Consider the following 20,583-nt stretch of genomic DNA (forward strand, 5'->3'; position numbering starts at 1 on the left):
AGGTTTTTTAAAAGCAAAAACTCAGTCTCTTGATGTATTCTCTATGATAGATATTTTATCATTTTAAGTATAAGCTTGAAAAAGAGTTTTAGCAACTTAAAGAATTTATGAGATATTTTTCCGTTACGTAAGTCAGAAAAATCTGAGCTTTTCTGTGTTGATGTTCATTTATAGAGAATCAATTTATTTTTAACTTCATACGTTCTACTCACCAATTCAAGTATTTCTGCTAATAAACAGGAGAGAATAAGCAAGACAACATTTGGTTTTCCTAAAATTCTTAATTCTGAAACATTTCTCCTTAACCCTAATAGTGATAAAAAGCAAACATGACGACAAAGTGCCCTATGGGACCAGAGGTAAGGGGTAAGGAGGAGGAATGCCCAAAGCGTTTGCAGGCAAGACCACCTCAGTATCCTCCCCTCAAGAGAATTTACCTCCTCCGTAACCAAAGCCACTGCAGAAGTGTCCTGTGCAAGTTGTAGTAAAGCTAATCAAGTGAATCAGGGACAAAATCATGATTGAGGAGCTAAGATTCAAGAAAGAAAACCTTTTTCAGAACCCGAGCGCAGAGGGCTGAGGAATAGTACCCCAGGAGGGAGGAGAAAAAGATTATCTTGTGAAACATTTTAAAATTTCAGCTTCTTTTGAAGGATTCCAAATTTGGGCTAAGCTACCTGGCTCATTTGTAAATATCATGGCCATCAGTAGTGAAAATGTTGGTAACAGATCAATGTTTCTTGACAGAATTCTTTTTTTTTTTAAAGATTTATTTAATTTATTTATTATTTATTTATTTATGATAGAGAGAGAGCGAGAGAGAGAGAGAGAGAGGCAGAGACAGGAGGAAGGAGAAGCAGGCTCCATGCCGGAAGCCCGACGTGGGACTCGATCCCCGGGACTCCAGGATCGCGCCCTGGGCCAAAGGCAGGCGTTAAACTGCTGAGCCACCCCTCTTGACAGAATTCTAATTCAGGATTCATACCAAGAATAAAGGATGTAATGAGCAATGGGTGTTAATCGCAACTGATAAATTACTGAAAAAATGGTATCTGAAACTAATAATGTATATGTTGGATAACTGAATTTAAATAAAAAAATAAAGGACTTCAAAAACAAGTTTTTAATTGTTTTCTCTTAAAAGAGTTGTGACAAAAGTAATAAAAATTGAAAGTAAAGCATTTCCAAAGTAACATAAAAAAATGTTAGAGAGATTTTAAACAGATGAAAGAAACATTTTCAGTAACAGAAAGCACTGACCTAGGAATCAAACCCTGAATTCTTTTCCCTTCTCTGTGTGTGTGTTCCTGTGTATGTGTGTGTTGGGGGGGGGGGGGGGGGGGGACGGGGCAGTTACTGTTAACATCACCTAAGTGCATTGCAGTATGTTTATTCATTCCGACTGCTACAGGAGCAATTCAAGGAGCAGGAAGCAGGGAAACCAGTGAGATGGCTACTACCACAGCCATGAAAGGAGAAGAAAGCAGAGTGGCGGGCAGCCCGGGTGGCTCAGTGGTTTAGCACTGCCTTCAGCCCAGGGCATCATCCTGGAGACCCGGGATCAAGTCCCACATCAGGCTCCCTGCATGGAGCCTGCTTCTCCCTCTGCCTGTGTCACTGCCTCTCTCTCTCTCTCTCTCATGAATAAATAAATAAAATCTTTAAAAAAAGAAAGAAAGGACAGTGGCTGAGGCTGGGATCGAGACAGTGAAAATGTAGAATAGTAGCTGGATCGGGGTGGCTGGAAAGGGATGCATGATGGTCTGAAAAGCGAGGTGTGGAGGAAGACTCCTGGACTTGGAGCTTGCATGCCTGGAAGAAGAGTTGTGATCATTCACTGAAGGGAGGAACACTGCAAGAGGTTTACCACTCAAAGCAAAGCTCAGCAGGTGAACGTGCTAAGCTCCAGGTAAGAGTATCGTGACCATATGTTTGAGCTCACAGACAGTCTCCTTTGGGAAAAATAGTTCTAGGTCAAAGAAATGACCAAAAGACCAGGATTTTCTAAATCAAATTTATCAACCGAAAGATAAGAAGTGCCATCCAGGCTCAACCCTCCACCTTTCAGGTCCAATACTCCCTGTCCTTTCCATCAATTTAGCATCTACCACAAATCGACAAAACAATCAGTAACAAAACATCAAAAGGCTAGTACCTGCTTTGTTTCTTGAGCAGTTCTTAAGTCTAGAACAATGTAACCTATAGTTTCCTTGGCTGAAGATACAGGATCCAAGGCAAAACACTGCAGTTTGATAGGAGTACGTTGCAACCTGTAAAGTAACAATTTACATTAGAGATAAAGTAGCTTCTGTTTAATATTGAACTGATGTTCTGTTAGCTTTGAAAAAGCTGCCCCCTACTACTAGGACAATTATAATTTTGTTAGATAACTAAAAACTATATTTTCTGAAATATTCTTCAACTGATCCCAACTATTAATTACACCCATTTATCTTTATACCAAGTAATATTCAAAGACTGATTTCACAATATTTTCCTCCTACTGTCACACACACATAAAACTACAAATACAAATAAATATTTAAAGCTCTGTCACTTTAACAATGAAATAAACTTAGGAATTAATTACCATAAAATCACAAACTATTCCAGAAGCCACTGAAAACAAAACTGTGATCTCCTCTAAGAATTTATTACCCTTTCAAATCCAACAAATTTAGTCATAGAAAAAAATAAATTTCTCCTGACATTCATTTTTGAACTTTGCAATTTTACTTGTTCTAGTCCTAGGTCATAGCAAGGAATGAAGTCATTCTGTGTTTCCCAGAAAAATATTTTTTCAATGCTTTTTAAAATACAAGTATCTGTGCTCTTGCCTGTTTCCAGTCATCTGAGTTCAAGAAATAAGACATTCTAACTTTAAGCTTGTTTTATGTCCTGATACCCAATGTTTATATGTCTAAAATCAAGTATAAAATATATTTTTTAAAGATTTTATTTATTCATGAGAGACAGAGAGAGAGAGAAAGAGAGAGAGAGAGGGGCAGAGACACAGGCAGAGGGACAAGCAGGCTCCATGCAGGAAGCCTGATGTCAGACTCAATCCTGGGTCTCCAGGATCAGCGCCTGGACTAAAGGCGGCACTAAACCGCTGAGCCACCCGGGCTGCCCTATATTAGAGTCTTTTATGTAATTACTATATACACATATTTATATGTCCTTGGCAGGTCAAGTATATATAACAAATGAAGTAACAGAAATTACAATGAGTTCCAACCCTCATTAATATTGGCTAGGCATCATTACAGAATATCTATCTATTCCCTTCTATAACGTCTATTCTCTCAGACATCAGAAAAACTAGATGTAGCAGTTAGAGATGCAGGCTCTAGCGGTCAAATGGCTGGGCTCTACAGCCAACCAGCTAACTTACAAGTTACTTACCTTTTGAGGCCTCACTCGTAATGGGGAGGAAATCCTAACACCCACTTCATAGGGCTGTTCTGATACTCAAATGAATTATTACTACAAAGTACTTTGAAAATCTGGCACATTACAAAACTACTAAACAGGTATTATTATCATTGTTACTATAATCTAATAGGATACAAATTTACTCATCTCTAGGAGCCTGAAACACAGAGTAGGGAGGAACTGAGAACAGCAGTCACCTGTGCTGATGAAGGGCCTTCCTGTCAATCTCCCAGGCTAACTCTGTAGCAAATTCTGGCTGGTCAGTGTGGTCCACAGGGTCGGTAGCCAACTGTTCTCCATCAAACTTTGCTTCTACTACAAGCATATGCTTTGGACGCTTGGGGAAATGGCGACCTGGAATTAAAAGACTATAAGGATTAATCAGAAGCATACAACCATCAAAATATGATTTTTATTTTTTTTCAAATATAATCTTTTAGCACATTTTAAAAACTGATCTACATCAGGAGTTGTTGACTTCTATATTCCACTAATTACTTACTAAACATGTACAAATTCATGATTCACAACAAACGAATCAAAGTGAAAGCTACAATTTGTAAACTTGTGCTTCTCAAACATCAACATGCACAGGAATCACCTGGTGACCCTGCTCAAATGTATATCCTGGTTCACTAGGTCTAGGATGGGCCTAAGAGGCTGCATTTCTAACAAGATCCCATCTGAGGTCAATGCTATTGTCCTTGATTTGCCCTCTGAGCATCAAAGATCTCAATGCCAACGTAGTATTAAACAATTAAAAATGTGATTTCACTATTTTAGGTATTACTATACCAGCAGTGAATATGGAACAATGAAGTTGTCAGGAGAGTTGGGAAATAATCAAGTTAGCAAAAAAAAAAAAAAAAAGACAATCTGTTTCTTAATTTGCCTGTATCTTAATTTGCCTAAATACTCAGCAAATTGGCCAGGGAAAAAGAGACACAGGTTTCTTTACAGATTCATTCAAATCTCAAGGACAATGTTGTAAATGATCAAAAGGAATAAAATATTCTGTCTACACATCATTTTCCACTGGTACTGCCTGCTCCATTCCTTCCCTGTTTACTGAAGGCACATCAGAGTCAGGTATTAATTATGACAAAGGCTGGGATACAGAGAGTACTTGCCCTTAAGGAATTGAGGGTCTAGTGGAAAGAGAAACTGAAAACACCACAAACATTCAACCTGTTTACAGGTCTGGTGAGGCATATTTTGGTGAGATGAGCGTTGACCACTGTTAAATAAATACATCCCAGCTGCTACTCACCCTGGTACAAGCTACTTTGTAAGGAAGAGGTCAGAGAGATCTTGACTGCAATCCTGTGACTTTCAACCTGAAGCTCTCATTTGAAACTCCCCATCTAGAAGTCTTACCACATGTGGCTCAGCTCTCCCAATTAGCAGTCACAGAGGCCTCTCCCTGCACTCATTTTGAGCCACTCTAAAAGATCACCGGCTTGCCCAGATGAATTTCATCAATGTCAAAAAACCTGTATTTTCAGTCACACTATCATAACTAAAAGCACCAACTGGCCTTAGAACAAGAATATGTACTGGAACGAACAGGTGCCTGCCTCATTCCAAAGACAATACTCCGAGAACAGAAACCTTGTCTTTTTCATCCTTGGAATCAGCAGGTGCCCCAGTTTTGCTCATGGTAGAAACCTCATCATTTTCTTTTGAATAAAGGGCATTTCTAGAGCTAAAGTCAAGAAACCGCAGGTAGCTCAATTTAACTAAGGAGCTGGAAATATATGAACATACGACAGGAGAAGAGGTAAAGCTGAAAAAGTAGGCAAGAAATGTATCATAAAGGGCCATGAATCCATTCTAAAAAGTAGAGACATTATCCCTTAGGACACTGAAGGATCTTAAGACAATAAGATTTGCATTTCAAAACAATTACCCTAGTGATAAGAACAGTAGACGTTCTCTGAAAAAGGAAAAAGGAAAAAAAAAACCCATTCATGAAAGAGACTACTGAAGAGATTACTACATTAGATTAGGTGGATAATGAGGACCTCAAAGCAGGGCACTCACAGTGGAAAATTATTCATTTACCAGTTTACACAAAGCACCTCGTATTATTTTAAAAATAAAACTAACAAAACTTGGTGACCATTTGGAAGGTGGGGATGGAGAAAGTGGGGATGGAAGGTGGGGATCTCCTACCCAGGGAGATAAGGACTCTCAGGTTCTGGGCTTGCGGCAACAACACAGTTACAATGATGGATGGAAACACAAACAAAAGGAGCTGGTTTGCAGGCAGGCGCACACGCCAGTGGTAGCTATGTTTGTGGCAACACCTAACTGACATCCCTGAATCCAAGTTCTCTTCCCTGCAACACCGCTACTAAACTTGCAAATAATGTACTTCTACTTAGGAATATGGACGACTCCCTCTTTTTTAGAGCATGAACTCTAAACTCCTTGGCTGTCAAAATCCTCCAGGGTCTATTCACTCCAGCTACACAAGCTTATTTTACCAGAATATTCCTCAGTGTTCACCTCCCTTGACCCGGGGCATCTTACAGACCTCTCCACCACTCCATCCACCATACTTACTCCATCGCTGCTGGCCTGGGTAATCTAATTGCCAGCAAGGACTTTCTTTCAACCTTAACACTCACGGCCCTTAAGCACATCATACCAACTCATCCCCAAAACCAATGTTTACAGCCCACATCCAGTGTTTTTAATATTCTACCGCCTCCCAACATACTGTGTCCTGCAACTGAATTGGATCTCCCCAAGAAGACAGACTACTACATCCTTGAAGGGAGAGACAGCGCACGCCTTTTATTTCAGTTTCCTCCTTTGCCCTGCAGGGATCAAGTAGCAAGTCCAAAAGCTTTTACTGACCAAATGACAAAGGGATTTCAATCCTCTGTCTTTAAACAATAAGTAACCTAACAGTTTAAAATGCCCTAAGAGAAACGAACTAGGGGTGGTGGAAGGGGAGGTGGGCGGGGGGTGGGGGTGACTGGGTGGTGGGCACGGACGTGGGCACTTGACAGGATGAGCACTGGGTGTTATTCTGTATGTTGACAAATTGAACACCAATAAAAAATAAATTTATTTTAAAAATAAAATAAAATAATAAAATGCCTCAAGAGTTTACAGCTTCTGGTAAGCTTTCTGGTCCAAAACTCACTATAACTCGTTCACTTTATCCTCCAAATCATGCCAGGCCTCCACAAAAAACCTCCACTGGGTGCTTAAAAAAAAAAAAAAAAAAAAAAAAAAAAAGTCAGGCAGCCTGTGTGGCTCAGTGGCGTAGCGCCACCTTCGTCCCGGGTGTGGTCCTGGAGACCCGGGATCGAGTCCCACATCATTCATGGAATGGAGCCTGCTTCTCCCTCTGCCTGTGTCTGTGTGTCTTTCTCTATGTGTCTCTCATGAATGAATAAATAAAATGAAAAAAAAAAAAAAAAAAAGTCCAGCCATCCCTCTGGTCCACTCCAGATGACTTGTCATGTTACTCATCACCTGTCCTCCATCTATCTACCAATTCCTATGTCCTCCACTTTCCGGCAACCTACTTTCCAACCACACTGAATTTAAGCAATTGCACAATACGCCTGGTTTTTCCATACCTGGAGTTTTCTTGGCTCTTCCCTTTGCGTGAAAAGCCCTCCTTTCCTCCCCTTTGACACCTATGTAATCATCCCTTAGGACCCAAATCAATATCACTTCCGCTGGGAAATCATCCCCAGAGCTTGTCTTTCCTTCTTCCACACCCTGAAAAATGCACATTCTGCACGCTGATTGGGGCTCTCCTATCCTTCCATTCCCAGCACAGTGCCTGACACTCCAAAAGCCTCCCATAATCAAATGTCAGGTATTCAACAAGCCAAACCTCGAGGCCCGTATAACAGTCTGGACAACTCCAGACCTCTAGGACCCCTATCAAGGCTCGTAAAGGGGAACAGCCTCTGCAATACTGCGGGAAATCTGTATTTGCCTCAAAGTTCTCGCAAATGGCTTGACCAGGGGCCGCTGAGCAGGACGTGCTCTGCAGGCACACTAAGCTCACACGTAAAAGGCTGTTACGGATGGAAGTCGTTTTTCCTACATTCTCTGGGGCTCCGACTGCTCACGTTAAACATCTCCTACCCCTAAGCGCTCACACTCCCTTGAGAGATTCGTCTTAAGTCAATCGCCTAGCAGACCCAACTAACTCAAACTGTGAGCCAGAGCCAGGAGGGCGCGGAAGCCCAGACGCCCAGGTTCTCGCGGGTCCCAAGGCCTCGGCCGCACGCCGCTCTGCGAGAACTCGGGAGGCTGCAGTTGCGCAGGCAAAGCCCCGGGCCGCTCACCTTCCAGGATGGACACGACGATGAGCAGCTGGTCGGACTTGGAGACCATGGTCGCGGCGCGCGGCCCGCAGGCGGGGTCTGCCTGGGGGAAGAGGGACCCGGGTGAGGGGCGGCAGGCCCGCGACCAGCCCCAGGGCCCCGGCGCGGCTCCCACCGCCCGCTCCGCGCTCCCCAACCCCGACCCCGACCCCGACCCCGGGCCGCCGGCGCAGCCCGAGCCCTGCCCCGACCCAGGCCAAGGCCACGGCCACGGCCACGGCCACGGCCACGCCCGCGGGGGGAGGCGAGCCCGCCGCCGGAGGACCTTTTGCCGCCTGCGTTGCCGCTTTTCAAACGCCCGGGCAGCCGCCGCGGCAGCCGCCGCGCCCCGCTTCCGCCTAGCAACCGGGTCCGCAGGCCCAGCGCCGGGGAAGCCTGGAGGACAAAGGGTGATAGAGACCAGGGCGGCGGCAGCTAGAACGCCCCTCAGCCGGCTTCGCCTCGGCCCTTTTAAGCCCTGATCCACAGCCCCAGGGAGAAGCCGCGTCCATGGCCCCACGGCGCCCCCTGCTGGCCGGCCGGGGGAAGGCGGGCGCCTTGGCGGGCCCGAAGGCGCAGGCGCACTGCCGCGGCGAGCGCTTCCGGCAGCGACCGTAGTGCTGTGAGCGTGCGCTCCGCCCCCGCCCGCCAGCACCTGGGGCCAGGGCGGCAGGGAGGACGGGCGCGCGCACGCGCACACAGCACGCGCAGAGCTGCCCGCGTCACTACTGCTCAAAACTCTCCTCAGTGACTGAACCGCCACCTCAGGCTGAACTGAAAAAGCCCCAAATAGTACTCGCGCCGCACCATGAAAGTTCGCGTTTTGAAGACAAGTAGCGTCACTACGGTAATTACTGTAACTGCTGGCGGTGACGTAGACTCCCCGAGAATTTCCTGTACTTTAGAAACTACCCTGAAACGAAAACATAGTCACGTGGCCAGGGAAATGAGAAAGTACAGGTTCCAGGGTCGGCTGACGACCGGGTGAGCTCGTTAGCACGGTCGAGACCGCCAGGAAACAAAGCCTCGCGCCCCGCCCCGCCCCACAACCTTCGGGCCTTAATTCCGGGGAAGATTAGAAAGGAATCCTTCCGAGGTGGCCTCGCGGGGACTGCACCTCCGGGCGGGGCGAGGGGGGCGGTGAGTAGGAAGGAAAAACAATCCCCACCCCACATCCCCGTGCACCCAAAAGGAGAGGAGAAGGATGTGCACACTGGGGGAGAGAGCTCCCTGGAAAGGAGGCATCCTGCAGGCCGAAACCAAAGTAATGCTCTACTTTGGGTTCGTCGTTAACAAGGCATTCTTTGTGTCAGATGTCACACAGACTCAAAACTAGATATACAGTAATACAGGGAACCCAGCAAGTACCCGAAACACAGCTTCAACAATTACCAATTAAAGACCAATCTTCATTTGCTCCGTTAATTTGGAGCAAGACCCTAGTATCCTAACAACTCCTCTCTTTCAGTGTGTACCTCTAACACATAAAGATTTTTTAAATACCTTGATATATTAACCTCAATTGCATTATTTTACCTAAAAAGTTAAAAAAAAAAAATTCCCTAACACCTGTAAGTATACGCTGTTCAAATGTCCCTGATTGATAATTATTTTTCAGGTGTTCAAATCAGGATCCAGAGAGGTTTTAAAGCAGTGTATTGGATTGATCGGTCTTTCGTGTCTTGTCATGCACAGGCACTCATTTCCACTTTTTTTTCCCCTTGAAACTTCGTTAAAGAAATTCGTCATGTATCCTGTGGAGTTTAACACTGTCTAAATTTTGTTGAAGTTAATACCAATGTCCTTATTTAACATATCATCTGTTGAGCAGTCTAATGAAGATCCCCATTGACAATACTGGGGATCAGCAAACAGTTCAACAACAGCAAGCCAAAAGCAAGGTTTTTATGGCGCAAAACACTATTTAGATTAAATCCTAGAAAAAAGGAGGCCAAAGCAATGGGGCCAAAGTGTCTTCAGTGCAAAGAATACTCCTGAAAATCAGAGTTGGGGAACTAATTCTACCATTCACATGCTAGGTGACCTTAGGCAACTCACTTTACCTCTCTGAGCTTCAGTTTCACTATACAATAGTAGTATACGTAATTTCTTAGTTCGGGACCTAAATGTAGTAAGTGCCATTTAGTTATTATCTTTTTCTATGAACAATAACGGGCTTTATGTTTGTAGCTATACGAGAACTAGGAAATTGCCATCAAGATGCCTCATTGTTTTGTTTTATGATATTTCAGACTGAAAAGATAGATTGTAAACCCTCACTGAATGTCAGAATCATCTCACATCGGAAACAAAAAATCTGGCAAACCATTAAAATTAATTCAGAAACTTTCTCACGTAGTAAAATTTTCATACAGTTCCTTTTATCTGGATTTCTCCCCTCCTCTGAACAACACTATTACCCTCAAAATCATATCATCACAGCTTCTGAAATCAACTTAGTTGGTTCTTCTTTTACATAGGGTACCAAATTAATGACATAAAACTTCCCACATATCCCATCTAGAAATGGAATTATAATTCCACCAGCATCTATAGCCGTTTATCTGTTATTCTATAATCTAATTTTTTAAGATTTTATTTATTTATTCATGAGAGACACAGAGAGAGAAAGAGAGAGGCAGAAACACGGGCAGAGGGAGAAGCAGGCGCCATGCAGGGAGCCCGACCTGGGACTCAATCCCGTCTCCAGGATCACACCCTAGGCTGAAGGTGGCGCTAAACCACTGAGACACCTGGGCTGCCCTATAATCTAATTTTTTTAAGATTTTATTTATTTATTCATGAGAGACACAAAGACAGAGACAGAAACAGGTAGAGACAGGCTTCCTGCGGGGAGCCCGATATGGGACTCATCCCAGGATCCCGGGATCACGACCTGAGCGGAAGGCAGACACTTAACCACTAAGCCACCCAGGCATCCCTAATCTAATTTATCAAATGTGATATTAAACAGTAGTAACTTCAGTTCTAGCACAAACCATCGTATTTTAACCTAAATTTACTTACGCAAATGCTGTTAAGACAAATTTTGTGTAATAGGCAATATGAAATTCATTATAAACATGCAAATTCAAATTGTCCACCTAAAAGCTTATCATAGGGCAGCCCCGGTGGCTCAGTGGTTTGGCACTGCGCCTTCAGCCCAGGGTATGATCCTGGAGACCCGGGATTGAGTCCCACATTGGGCTCCCTGCATGGGACCTGTTTCTCCCTCTGCCTGTGTCTCTGCCTCTCTCTCCCTCTCTCTTTCTCTCTCTGTCTCTCATGAATAAATAAAATCTTTTAAAAATAAATAAAAGCTTATATTAGGTAGCTTTGTTTTTATGGATTTCTACCAAAAAGTAAAGAACAAAATAAAGGATTTGACCCAAGTCTTTCTTTTTCTGAAGTTATTTTACAATTTGGAAAAGCACTTTTGTTATAGTAGGCCTCTAGTTTTGTTTTGTTTTGTTTTGTTTTTTTTGTCTCCCCAGCAACGTTTATGGCCCAAGACAGGAAGGATCAGAAGCTATGTTCCCCTTCCTCTGTCCCTTCCTTCTTCTTTCCCCTTCTCACAACACACACACTCACACATACGTGCACTTAGTACAATTTCAGACAAGATAGCAGGAGTAACATAAAGACATGTACTCAAGACCTAAAACGTGTAAAAGCATGGTCCCAGACCCTGACCTTCCAGAGGGTCTCCGAAAACAGCTTCCTTCTGGCAGAGGGAGGAAGAGTGGAGATAGGAACTCTTACACGGTGTCAACATGACTTTCCTTCCAACTCAGTATGTGATACCTATAAATTTGACAATGAATTTGGGTGCCCTTACTCCCCTGAAGAAGGGTTGCTAATGCCCTGTCAGGACAGGCAGGGAAGCCCAATAGCCAAGAGCCATAGAGAACTGCATTCCAAATCCTGCCATATTATTCACTTTGTGACTTGCCCAAGTTGCTTGGCCATTTGTATATATAAAACCTCACTTTTGCCATCTGTGAAACAGGGTTAATAGGTGTTTGTGAAGATTAATTGGCATTACTTCAATGAGAAGCCCCAGCTATGATGAAATCTGACTTTACTAGCCATTTTTATTGTGTATATGGACAGATGTATTATTTTGTCATTTGTTTCTTTTTGTGTTCTGCAAAGATAACCAGCTTTTGTATGTTCCCTCACCTCGGCCTATATTTTCTAAGGGTGATATCCTCCCAAAACAGCTTCTCTCCTGGCTCTTATCAAAGGCCACAGCAGGGTGCTCCAAAGTCAAACATTCCTTCAGGTCAGGTGATTGCAATTAACTAGTGACACCTGCGGGGCCGGACCTGTGCAGAAGCAGAGGGCCCCGCCTATCTAATGGGCAGCCTTTCTCTGCCCAGCTCGTAAAAGCCAGATTTCCTAATGCTCCATTAGAAGTTAGAATTATAGATTTTAATGTGAACTCCTTTGATTTTCTTTCTTTCTTTAATTTGAGAGAGAGAGCAAGTAGAGAGCCAGAGGGAGCTGGCACAGTGTGGAGCCCAATGCAGGGCTCAGTCTCACCACCCTGAGATCATGACCTGACCTGAAATCAAGAGTGAGACACTTAACTGAACCACCCAGGTGCCCTACTGATTTGATTTTTTCTTTTATTTATTTACTTTATTTAAAAAAATGTTTTTAATTTAAATTCAAGTAATTAACATGTAATGTCTCATTGGTTTCAGAGGCAGAGGTCAGTGATTCATCAGTCTTACATAACCCCCATGTGTGTGTTCATCACATCACATGCCCTCCTTAATGTCCATCACCCAGTTACCCCATCCCCCCACCTTACCTCCCCTCCAGAAACCCTCAGTTTGTTTCCCATGATTAACAGCTTCTGGGGAACCCTGGGTGGCTCAGCGGTTTAGCGCCTGCCTTTGGCCCAGGGCACGATCCTGGAGTCCCAGGATCGAGTCCCACCTCGGGCTCCTGGCATGGAGCCTGCTTCTCTCTCTGCCTCTCTCTCTATCATTCATAAGTAAATAAATCTAAAAAAAAGAGTTTCTTATGGTTTGTCTCCCTCTCGTCTTGTTTTACTTTTTCCTCTCCTCCTCTATGATCCCGTTTTGTTTCTTAAATTCCATGTATGAGTGAGATAATGTTTGTCTTTCTCTGACTTATTTCATTTAGCACAATATCCTCTAGTTCCATCCTAGTCATTGCAAATGGCAAGATTTCTCTTTTTTTTTGATGGCTGAGTATTCCATTGTATTCATATACCACATCTTTATCCATTCATACGTTGATGAACATCTGGGCTCTTTCCATAGTTTGGCTATTGTGGGCATTGCTTCAATAAACATTGGGGTGCAGGTGCCCCTTAGAATCACTACATTTCTGTCTATGGGGTAAATTCCTAGTAGTGTAATTGCCGGGTTTTAAGGTAGCTCTATTTTCAACTTTTTGAGGAACCTCCATACTGTTTATCCAGAGTGGCTGCACCAGCTTGCATTCCCACCAAATTGTACGAGGTTCCCCTTTCTTCTCATCCTCACCAACATCTGTCATTTCCTGACTTGTTAATTTTAGCCATTCTGACTGGTGTAATATCTCATCGTGGTTTTGATTTGCATTTCCCTGATGCCAAGTGACGTAGAGTATTTTCTCAAGTATCTCTTGGCCATTTGTATATCTTCTTTGGAGCAATGTCTGTTCAAGTCTTCTGCCCATTTCTCAATTGGATTATTTGTTCTTTAGGTGTTGAGTTTGGTAAATTCTTTATAGGTTTTGGATCTAGCCCTTTATCTGGTAAGACAATTGCAAATATCTCCTCGCATTCTGTCATTGTCTTTTGGTTTTGTAAACTGTTTCCTTTGCTGTGCAAAAGCTTTTTATCTTGATGAAGTCCAAATAGTTCATTTTTATCTTTGTTTCCCTTGCCTCTGGAGACATGTTTAGCAAGAAGTTGCTGTGGCTGAGGTCATAGAGAATGCTACCTGTCTCACATTTAGGTCTTTCATCCATTTTGAGTCTATTTTTGTGTATGGTATGAGGTATAAGGTATGAGGAAATGGCCTATTTTCACTCTTCTGCATATGGCTGCCCAGAATTTTCCCAATAGCATTTGTTGAAAAGACTGTCATTTTTTCCACTGGATATTCTTTTCTGCTTTGTTAAAGATGAGTTGACCATAGAGTTAAGGGTCCATTTCTGGATTATCTATTCTGTTCCACTGATATTTGTGTCTGTTTTTGTGCCGGTATCATACTGTCTTGATGATTATAGCTTTGTAATATAGCTTGATATCTGGAATTGAGATGCCACGAGTTTTGGTTTTCTTTTTCAACATTCCTTTGGCTATTCGGGATCTTTCCTGGTTCCATACAAATTTTAGGATTATTTGTTCCAATTCTGTGAAATAAATTGATGGTATTTTGATACGGATTGCAATGAATGTATAGATTGCACTAGGCAGCACAGACATTTTAACAATATTTGTTCCTCCAATCCATGAGCATGTGACGTATTCCCATTTCTTTGTGTATTCCTCAATTTCTTTCATAAGTGTTCTATAGTTTTCTGAGTACAAGTCCTTGCCTCTTTGGTTAGTTTTATTTCTAGGTACCTTATGGTTCTGGTGCAATTATAAATGGGATCGACTCCTTAATTTCCCTTTCTTTTGTTTCATTGTTAGTGTATAGAAATGCAACTGACTTCTGTGCATTGATTTTATATCCTGCCACTTTGCTGAATTCCTGTAGGAGTTCTAGCAATTTTGGGATGGGGTCTTATGGGGTTTCCATATAGAGTATCATATCATCTGTGAAGAGTGAGAGTTTGACTTCTTTGCCAATCCAGATGCCTTTTATTTCTTTTTGTTGTCTGATTGCTGAGGCTAGGACTTCTAGTATTATGCTGAACAACAGTTGTGAGAGTGAGTATCCCTGCCATGTACCTGACCTTAGGGGAAAAGCTCTCAATTCTTCCCCATTGAGAATAATATTAGAAGTGGCTTTTCGTAGATGGCTTTTATGTTATTGATGTATGTTTTCTATATCCATATGCTGTGAAGAGTTTTAATCAAGAAAGAATGCTTTTTCTGCATCTATTGAGAGGATCATATGGCTCTTGTCCCTTCTTTTATTAATGTAGTAGACTACCCTTGCAGCCCAGGAATAAATCCCACTTGGTCATGGTAAATAATCCTTTTAATGTGCTGTTGGATCCTATTGGCTAGTATCTGGGTGAGATATTTTGCATCCATGTTCATCAGGGATATTGGTCTGTAATTCTCCTTTTTGGTGGGGTCTTTGTCTGGTTTTGTTATCAAGGTAATGCTGGCTTCTTAGTGTTTGTAAGTTTTCCTTCCATTTCTATTTTCTGTAGCAATTTCTTTCAGAGAATAAGCATTAATTCTTCTTTAAATGTTTGGTAGAATTCCCCTGGGAAGCCATCTGGCCCTGGATTCTTGTTTTTTGGGAGGTTTTTGATTTTGGCTATGGGTCTGTTCAGTTTTCTATTTTTTCCTGTCCCAGTTTTGGTAGTTTATATGTCTCTAGAAATACATTCATTTCTTATAGATTGCTTAATTTGCTGGCATATAGTTGCTTATACTATGTTTTTATTATTGTATTTCTTTGGTGGTTTTTATGATCTCTCCTTTTTCAGTCACAATTTTATTTGGGTCCTTCCTCTTTTCTTTTTGATAAGTCCAGCCAGGGGTTTATCAATCTTACTAATTCTTTCAAAGAACTAGTTCATAATTTCATTGATCTGTTCTACTGTTCTTTTGGTTTCTATTTCATTGATTTCTGCTCTAATCTTTATTAATTCTCTTCTCCTGCTGGGTTTAGGCTTAATTTGCCGTTCTTTCTCCAGGCTTTAGGTATAAGGTTAGATTGTGTATTTGAGGCCTTTCTTGTTTCTTGAAAAAGGCTTGTATTGCTATATATTTCCCTCTTAGGACTGCCTTTGCTGTATCCTAAAGGTTTTGAATAGTTATGTTTTCATTTTCATTTGTTATCATGAATTTTTAAAATTCTTCTTTAATTTTCTGGGTGATCCATTCATTCTTTAGTAGGATGCTCTTTAGCCTCTATGTATTTGAGTTCTTTCCCAATTTCCTCTTGTGACCAAGTTTAAGTTTCAAAGCACTGTGGTAATCACATCTTTTGGTACTGGTTGAGACCTGATTTGTGGTGCAGTATGTGATCTATTCTGGAGAATATTCCATGTGCACTGGAGGAGAATGTGTATTCTGTTGCTTTACTATGAAATTCTCTGAATGTATCTTTGAAGTCCATCTGGTCCTCATCTCTTATAGTCTTTGATTTAAAATCTAATTTGTCGGGGGGGGAGGGATCTGAAAAAAATCTAATTTGTCTGATATAAGGATTATCACTTCAGCTTTCTTTTGACATCTATTAGCATGATAAATGGTTTTCCACTCCCTCAGTTTAATCTGGAGGTGTCTTTGGGTCTGAAATGAGTCTCTTCCAGGCAGCATATCCATGGATCTTACTTTTTTATCCAATTTGATACCCTGTGTCTTTTGATTTGGGCATTTAGCCCATTTATATTCGGAGTAATTATCGAAAGATACGAATTTAGTGCCTTTGTATAACCTATAAAGTCACTGTTTCTGTATATTGTCTCTGTTTCTTTCTGGTCTATGTTATTTTTGGGTTTTCTCTTCACATAAAGGATCCCTTTTAATATTTCTTGCAGGGCTGGTTTAGTGACCAGAAATTCTTTTAGTTTGTTTGTCCTGGAAGCTTTTTATCTCTCCTTGTATTTTTAATGACATCCTAGCTGGATAAAGTATTCTTGGCTGCATATTTTTCTCATTTAGCACCCTACATATATCATGCCAGTTCTCTCTGCCCATCTCTGTGGGTAGGTTTGCTGCCAATCTAATGTTTCTGTCCTTGCAAGTTACAGACCTCTTATCCCCGAGCTGCTTTCATGATTTTCTCTTTGTCTCTGAGATTTGCAAGCTTCCCTATTACATGTCAAGGTGTGGACCTATTTTTGTTGATTTTGAAGGGAGTTCTTGGTGCCTCCTGGACTTGGATGCCTGATTCCTTCCCCAGATAGTTCTCGACTATAATTTGCTCCAGTATACCTTCTGCCCTCCTTTCTCTTTCTTCTTATTCTGGGATCCCTATTATTCTAATATTCTTGAATTCTCCCCCTGGTGATCCAGTAGTTGTTCATCTGTTTTTCTTAGCTTCTTTATTCTCCATCATTTTGTCTTCTAGATACTAATTTTCTCTTCTGCCTCATTTCTCCCAGCAGTTAGAGCTTCCATTTTTTATTGCATCTCATTAATAGCCTTTTTTAATGAATTTGATTAGAGTTCTTTTATTTCTCCAGAAAGGGATTCTCTAGTACCTCATGCTTTTTTCAAGCCAGCTAGTATCTTTTCTAATCATCATTCTGAACTCTAATTCCACATCTTACTTATGTCCATACTGATTAGGTCTCTGGCAGTCAGTACTGCCTCTTTTTCTGTTGTTTTTTTTTTTTTCTTTTTTTTTTTTGTGTGTGTGTGTGTGTGTGTGGTGAGTTATTCCATCTTGTCCTTCTGTCCTGAGAAGAACAGATGACAAGAGAACAAAATACTAAAATAGCAACAACCCCAGAGAAATATACACTAAACAAATTAGAAGAGACCCAAAACCGAAGAAAAAAATTAAGAAAAGAGAAAATATAATCAGACAAGAGGAGACAGAACAGAGCAATACACTGAATCCTATGAGTATTTTTGTCTGTTGGTTAGAAAAATAGATCCCAAAATTGTAAAGAAAGAAATACTTTGGGACACCTGGGTGGCTCAGTGGTTGAGCATCTGCCTTCGGCCCAGGGCATGATCCTGGAGTCCTGGGATCAAGTCCCACATTGGGCTTCCTGCATGGAGCCTGCTTCTCTCTCTGCCAATGTCTCTGCCTCTCTCTCTGTGTCTCTCATGAATAAATAAATACAATCTTTAAAAAGAAAAAAAGAAAGAAAAACCTCTTTGTGTACAAAAATAAAATTAAATACAATGAAAGGATAGGATGTAACCATAAAAATGAAAAATTAAAAGACAAAAAAAAAAAAAGGGAATAGGGGTCCCTGGGTGGCGCAGCGGTTTGGCACCTGCCTTTGGCCCAGGGCGCGATCCTGGAGACCCGGGATCGAATCCCACATCGGGCTCCCGGTGCATGGAGCCTGCTTCTCCCTCTGCCTGTGTCTCTGCCTCTCTCTCTCTCTCTCTGTGACTATCATAAATAAATATTTTTTAAAAATTAAAAAAAAAAGGGGGGGAATATAAATAGGTGAACAGAACAGAGCAACAGACTATATCCTGAGTGTATTTTGGTTGGTTAGAAGAAACTACATCTCAAAGTTGTAAAGAAAGAAAAACTTTTATATATATATGTGTGTGTGTGTGTGTGTGTGTGTATATACATATACATATACAAAAATAAAATTAAATACATTGAATGGATAGAATGTAACTGTAAAGATGAAAATTTAAAATGACTTTAACAAAAAAAAAAAAAAAAAAGAATATGATCAGACAGGTGAAGAGAACAGAGCCATAGAGAAGATTCTGCGTATATTTTGGTCTGTTTGTCAGAAGACACTGTATCACAAAATTGTAAGGAAAGTTTTTTATATATATATATATATATATATATATATATATAAAACCACACACAAAATAAAATTAAGTACAATGAAAGGATAGAAGATTTTTTTAAGGGGTTGATAAATTCATTGAAAACAGGAAAGAGAAAAAAATTAAAATTGAAAGACTAAAGAATCAGGCTATATTCCCCTAGTGCTGGATTCTGCAGTTCCCTATGAGCCTACCATCAGTAAACTTGATCTTGGCTGGTTGTTCTTGCCAATCTTCTGGGGGAGACGCCTGTTGTGTTTCTCAGGTGTCTTTGCCCCCAGCAGGCAGAATTGTACCGCCCTTGCCAGGTGGCCAGGCTAATCACCTCAGGATTGCCCTAGATGGCTTTTGTTCCCTGAACGCTTTCTGTGCTTTAGAGGATGAGAGTGAGAATGGTGTCCTCCCAATCCCTCCCAATCTGCAGGGAAGAGTCCCCAGGAAGGTGGGGGGGGGGGGGGAGAACACTCCTCAATGGGCCCTCAGGGAAAAGCAGCCAAGGTTTCCGGTCTCCCTGGTCTCCATCTGCACTGCACATTCCCCCAGCCTGTGACTCAGCGTTTCTAACACAGGCCCACAACCCCCTTTTGAGTCCCCAAACCCTGCAGACTCCCATGTTTCCCATGTGCATACCGTTCCTCCTGGAGGAGAAAGGGGGAGGGGTCTCCCTGGTTCTACTGCTGGCTGGGCCCCTGCTTGGAGAGTGGTTGTGCAGACTGTGCCTGGTTCACAGTTTATGGCACCCTCAAGCTGAGAGCCCCCTCCTGGGCTCTCTGATTTGCAGCCAGGTTCCCTGCTCCAATGCCTGGAAACTCTGCTGCCCTCAACACTCCCATTCTTCCTGTGACTCTGGGAATCCTGAGGCCACACTGTCCCACCAGGGATTCTACCCCGATTTGCTGCCTCAGCTCCTTTCAGGCAGGGACATCCCTCACTGGAGCAGACTTCTAAAAGTTCTGATTTTGCACTCCACAACTCTATCACTTTCCCGTAGCCAGCTGCCAGAGGCTCCCTGCTCCCTCCTGCCCAGATCTATTTTCCCCTAGATTGCCTCTTAACTTGCAGAAAGTGGTAGCTTTTCTATTTGTAGAGTTGCAGCTATTCTTTCCTTAGCTCTCTGGATTGAGTTCACTGGTGTTTAGAATGACTTAATAGCCATCTAGCTAAATTCCTGGGACCAGACAAAACTAAGGTCTCCTCCGCCACCACCATCTTGACCTCCTCCACTCATGTGATTTTTAAATGCTGGTTACTGGGGCCCCTGGGTGGCTCAATCCATTAAGCATCTGCCTTTGACTCAGGTCATGATCTCAGGGTTCTGGGATCAAGCCCCACATCAGGCTCCCTGCTCAGCAGGGATTCTGCTTATCTCTCTTTCTCTCTCTCTCTCACTCTCTCTCTCTCTCTCCCTCTTTCTTTGCCCCTCCCCACCACTTGTTCTCTATCTCAAATAAATAAAATACTTTAAAAAAATGCTGATTACTAATTTACGCCAAAAAACAAAACAAAAAAACAAAAAAAAAACACAGCAACAACACTACCCTAGGCAATCAAAACTTCTTCCAACCACACTCTGGCTACCTCTGGCCTAAATTGAGGAAGGTGATTCTAATAGGCATCCCAGAAGAGCAGAGAAAGGACAGGAGTCAGGAAAGAAGAGATTACCTCCAAGTGGGAAGAAGACTGAAAGGCAATGATCTTGGGGACCCACATTCTACTTCCCGGCAGAACCTTCAGGAAGGGCAGAAACAGGAACTAGTGCTGTGAGATCCCCAGGGCAGGGAGACTGTAGGCCCTCATTTATGATCCTCAGCACATGTTCTCATGCCCATAATTTGACACAGAATCAGCAAACTCACTAGAGATCAAGAAGACTCTGGAGGCTTGGATAATGGCTAACTTATCAGTGACCAGGAAGGGCCAAATCTCGAAAATCCTCCCCAGACATTTTTTCGATGTACAAACCCAGACAGCTTTGTACATTTTGTGTGTGCAATGGGGAACCTCAGGGTGAGTGAGATTGAATTTCTGCCTGGCAAGAGGAGTTTGTGGTCAAATTTAAGAATCTGAAGATAAGCAACATTTCTTGCTCTCCCTCCTCTGTGGAGTAAGCCTCATGGGGTTCACTTTAGGCTGGAATGGGCTTCGAAGCACCCAGTCACAGTATGGGGCACAGTT

At 42.3% G+C, this 20,583-nt stretch overlaps 1 protein-coding gene and 1 long non-coding RNA gene across 10 annotated transcripts in view; one reads left to right on the plus strand and one right to left on the minus strand.

The window, feature by feature from the left end:
- The window catches only part of CEP120 (centrosomal protein 120), a 119,258-nt gene that overhangs the window by 56,109 nt on the left and 42,566 nt on the right, over positions 1 to 20,583 (minus strand). For 4 of the 9 annotated variants that reach the window (XM_035697284.2, XM_035697286.2, XM_035697289.2 and 1 more), the window contains 3 exons: positions 7,758 to 7,839; positions 3,633 to 3,789; positions 2,156 to 2,270 (listed from right to left, as the gene is read on the minus strand). In XM_035697284.2, the coding sequence (XP_035553177.1) occupies positions 2,156 to 2,270; positions 3,633 to 3,789; positions 7,758 to 7,839 (354 nt within the window). Of the gene's footprint in view, positions 1 to 2,155; positions 2,271 to 3,632; positions 3,790 to 7,757; positions 7,840 to 8,061; positions 8,281 to 20,583 lie in introns of those variants that run through there. The other 5 variants (XM_035697288.2, XM_025433054.3, XM_049116006.1 and 2 more) reach the window with 3 other exon arrangements.
- On the plus strand, positions 8,461 to 18,300 carry LOC125756037 (uncharacterized). The gene is made up of 2 exons (XR_007413928.1): positions 8,461 to 8,622; positions 9,394 to 18,300. It is a non-coding gene; the product is annotated as an uncharacterized LOC125756037 (long non-coding RNA).

The sequence above is a fragment of the Canis lupus genome, chromosome 11, assembly GCF_003254725.2.
Source record: "Canis lupus dingo isolate Sandy chromosome 11, ASM325472v2, whole genome shotgun sequence".
Classification (NCBI taxonomy): domain Eukaryota; kingdom Metazoa; phylum Chordata; class Mammalia; order Carnivora; family Canidae; genus Canis; species Canis lupus.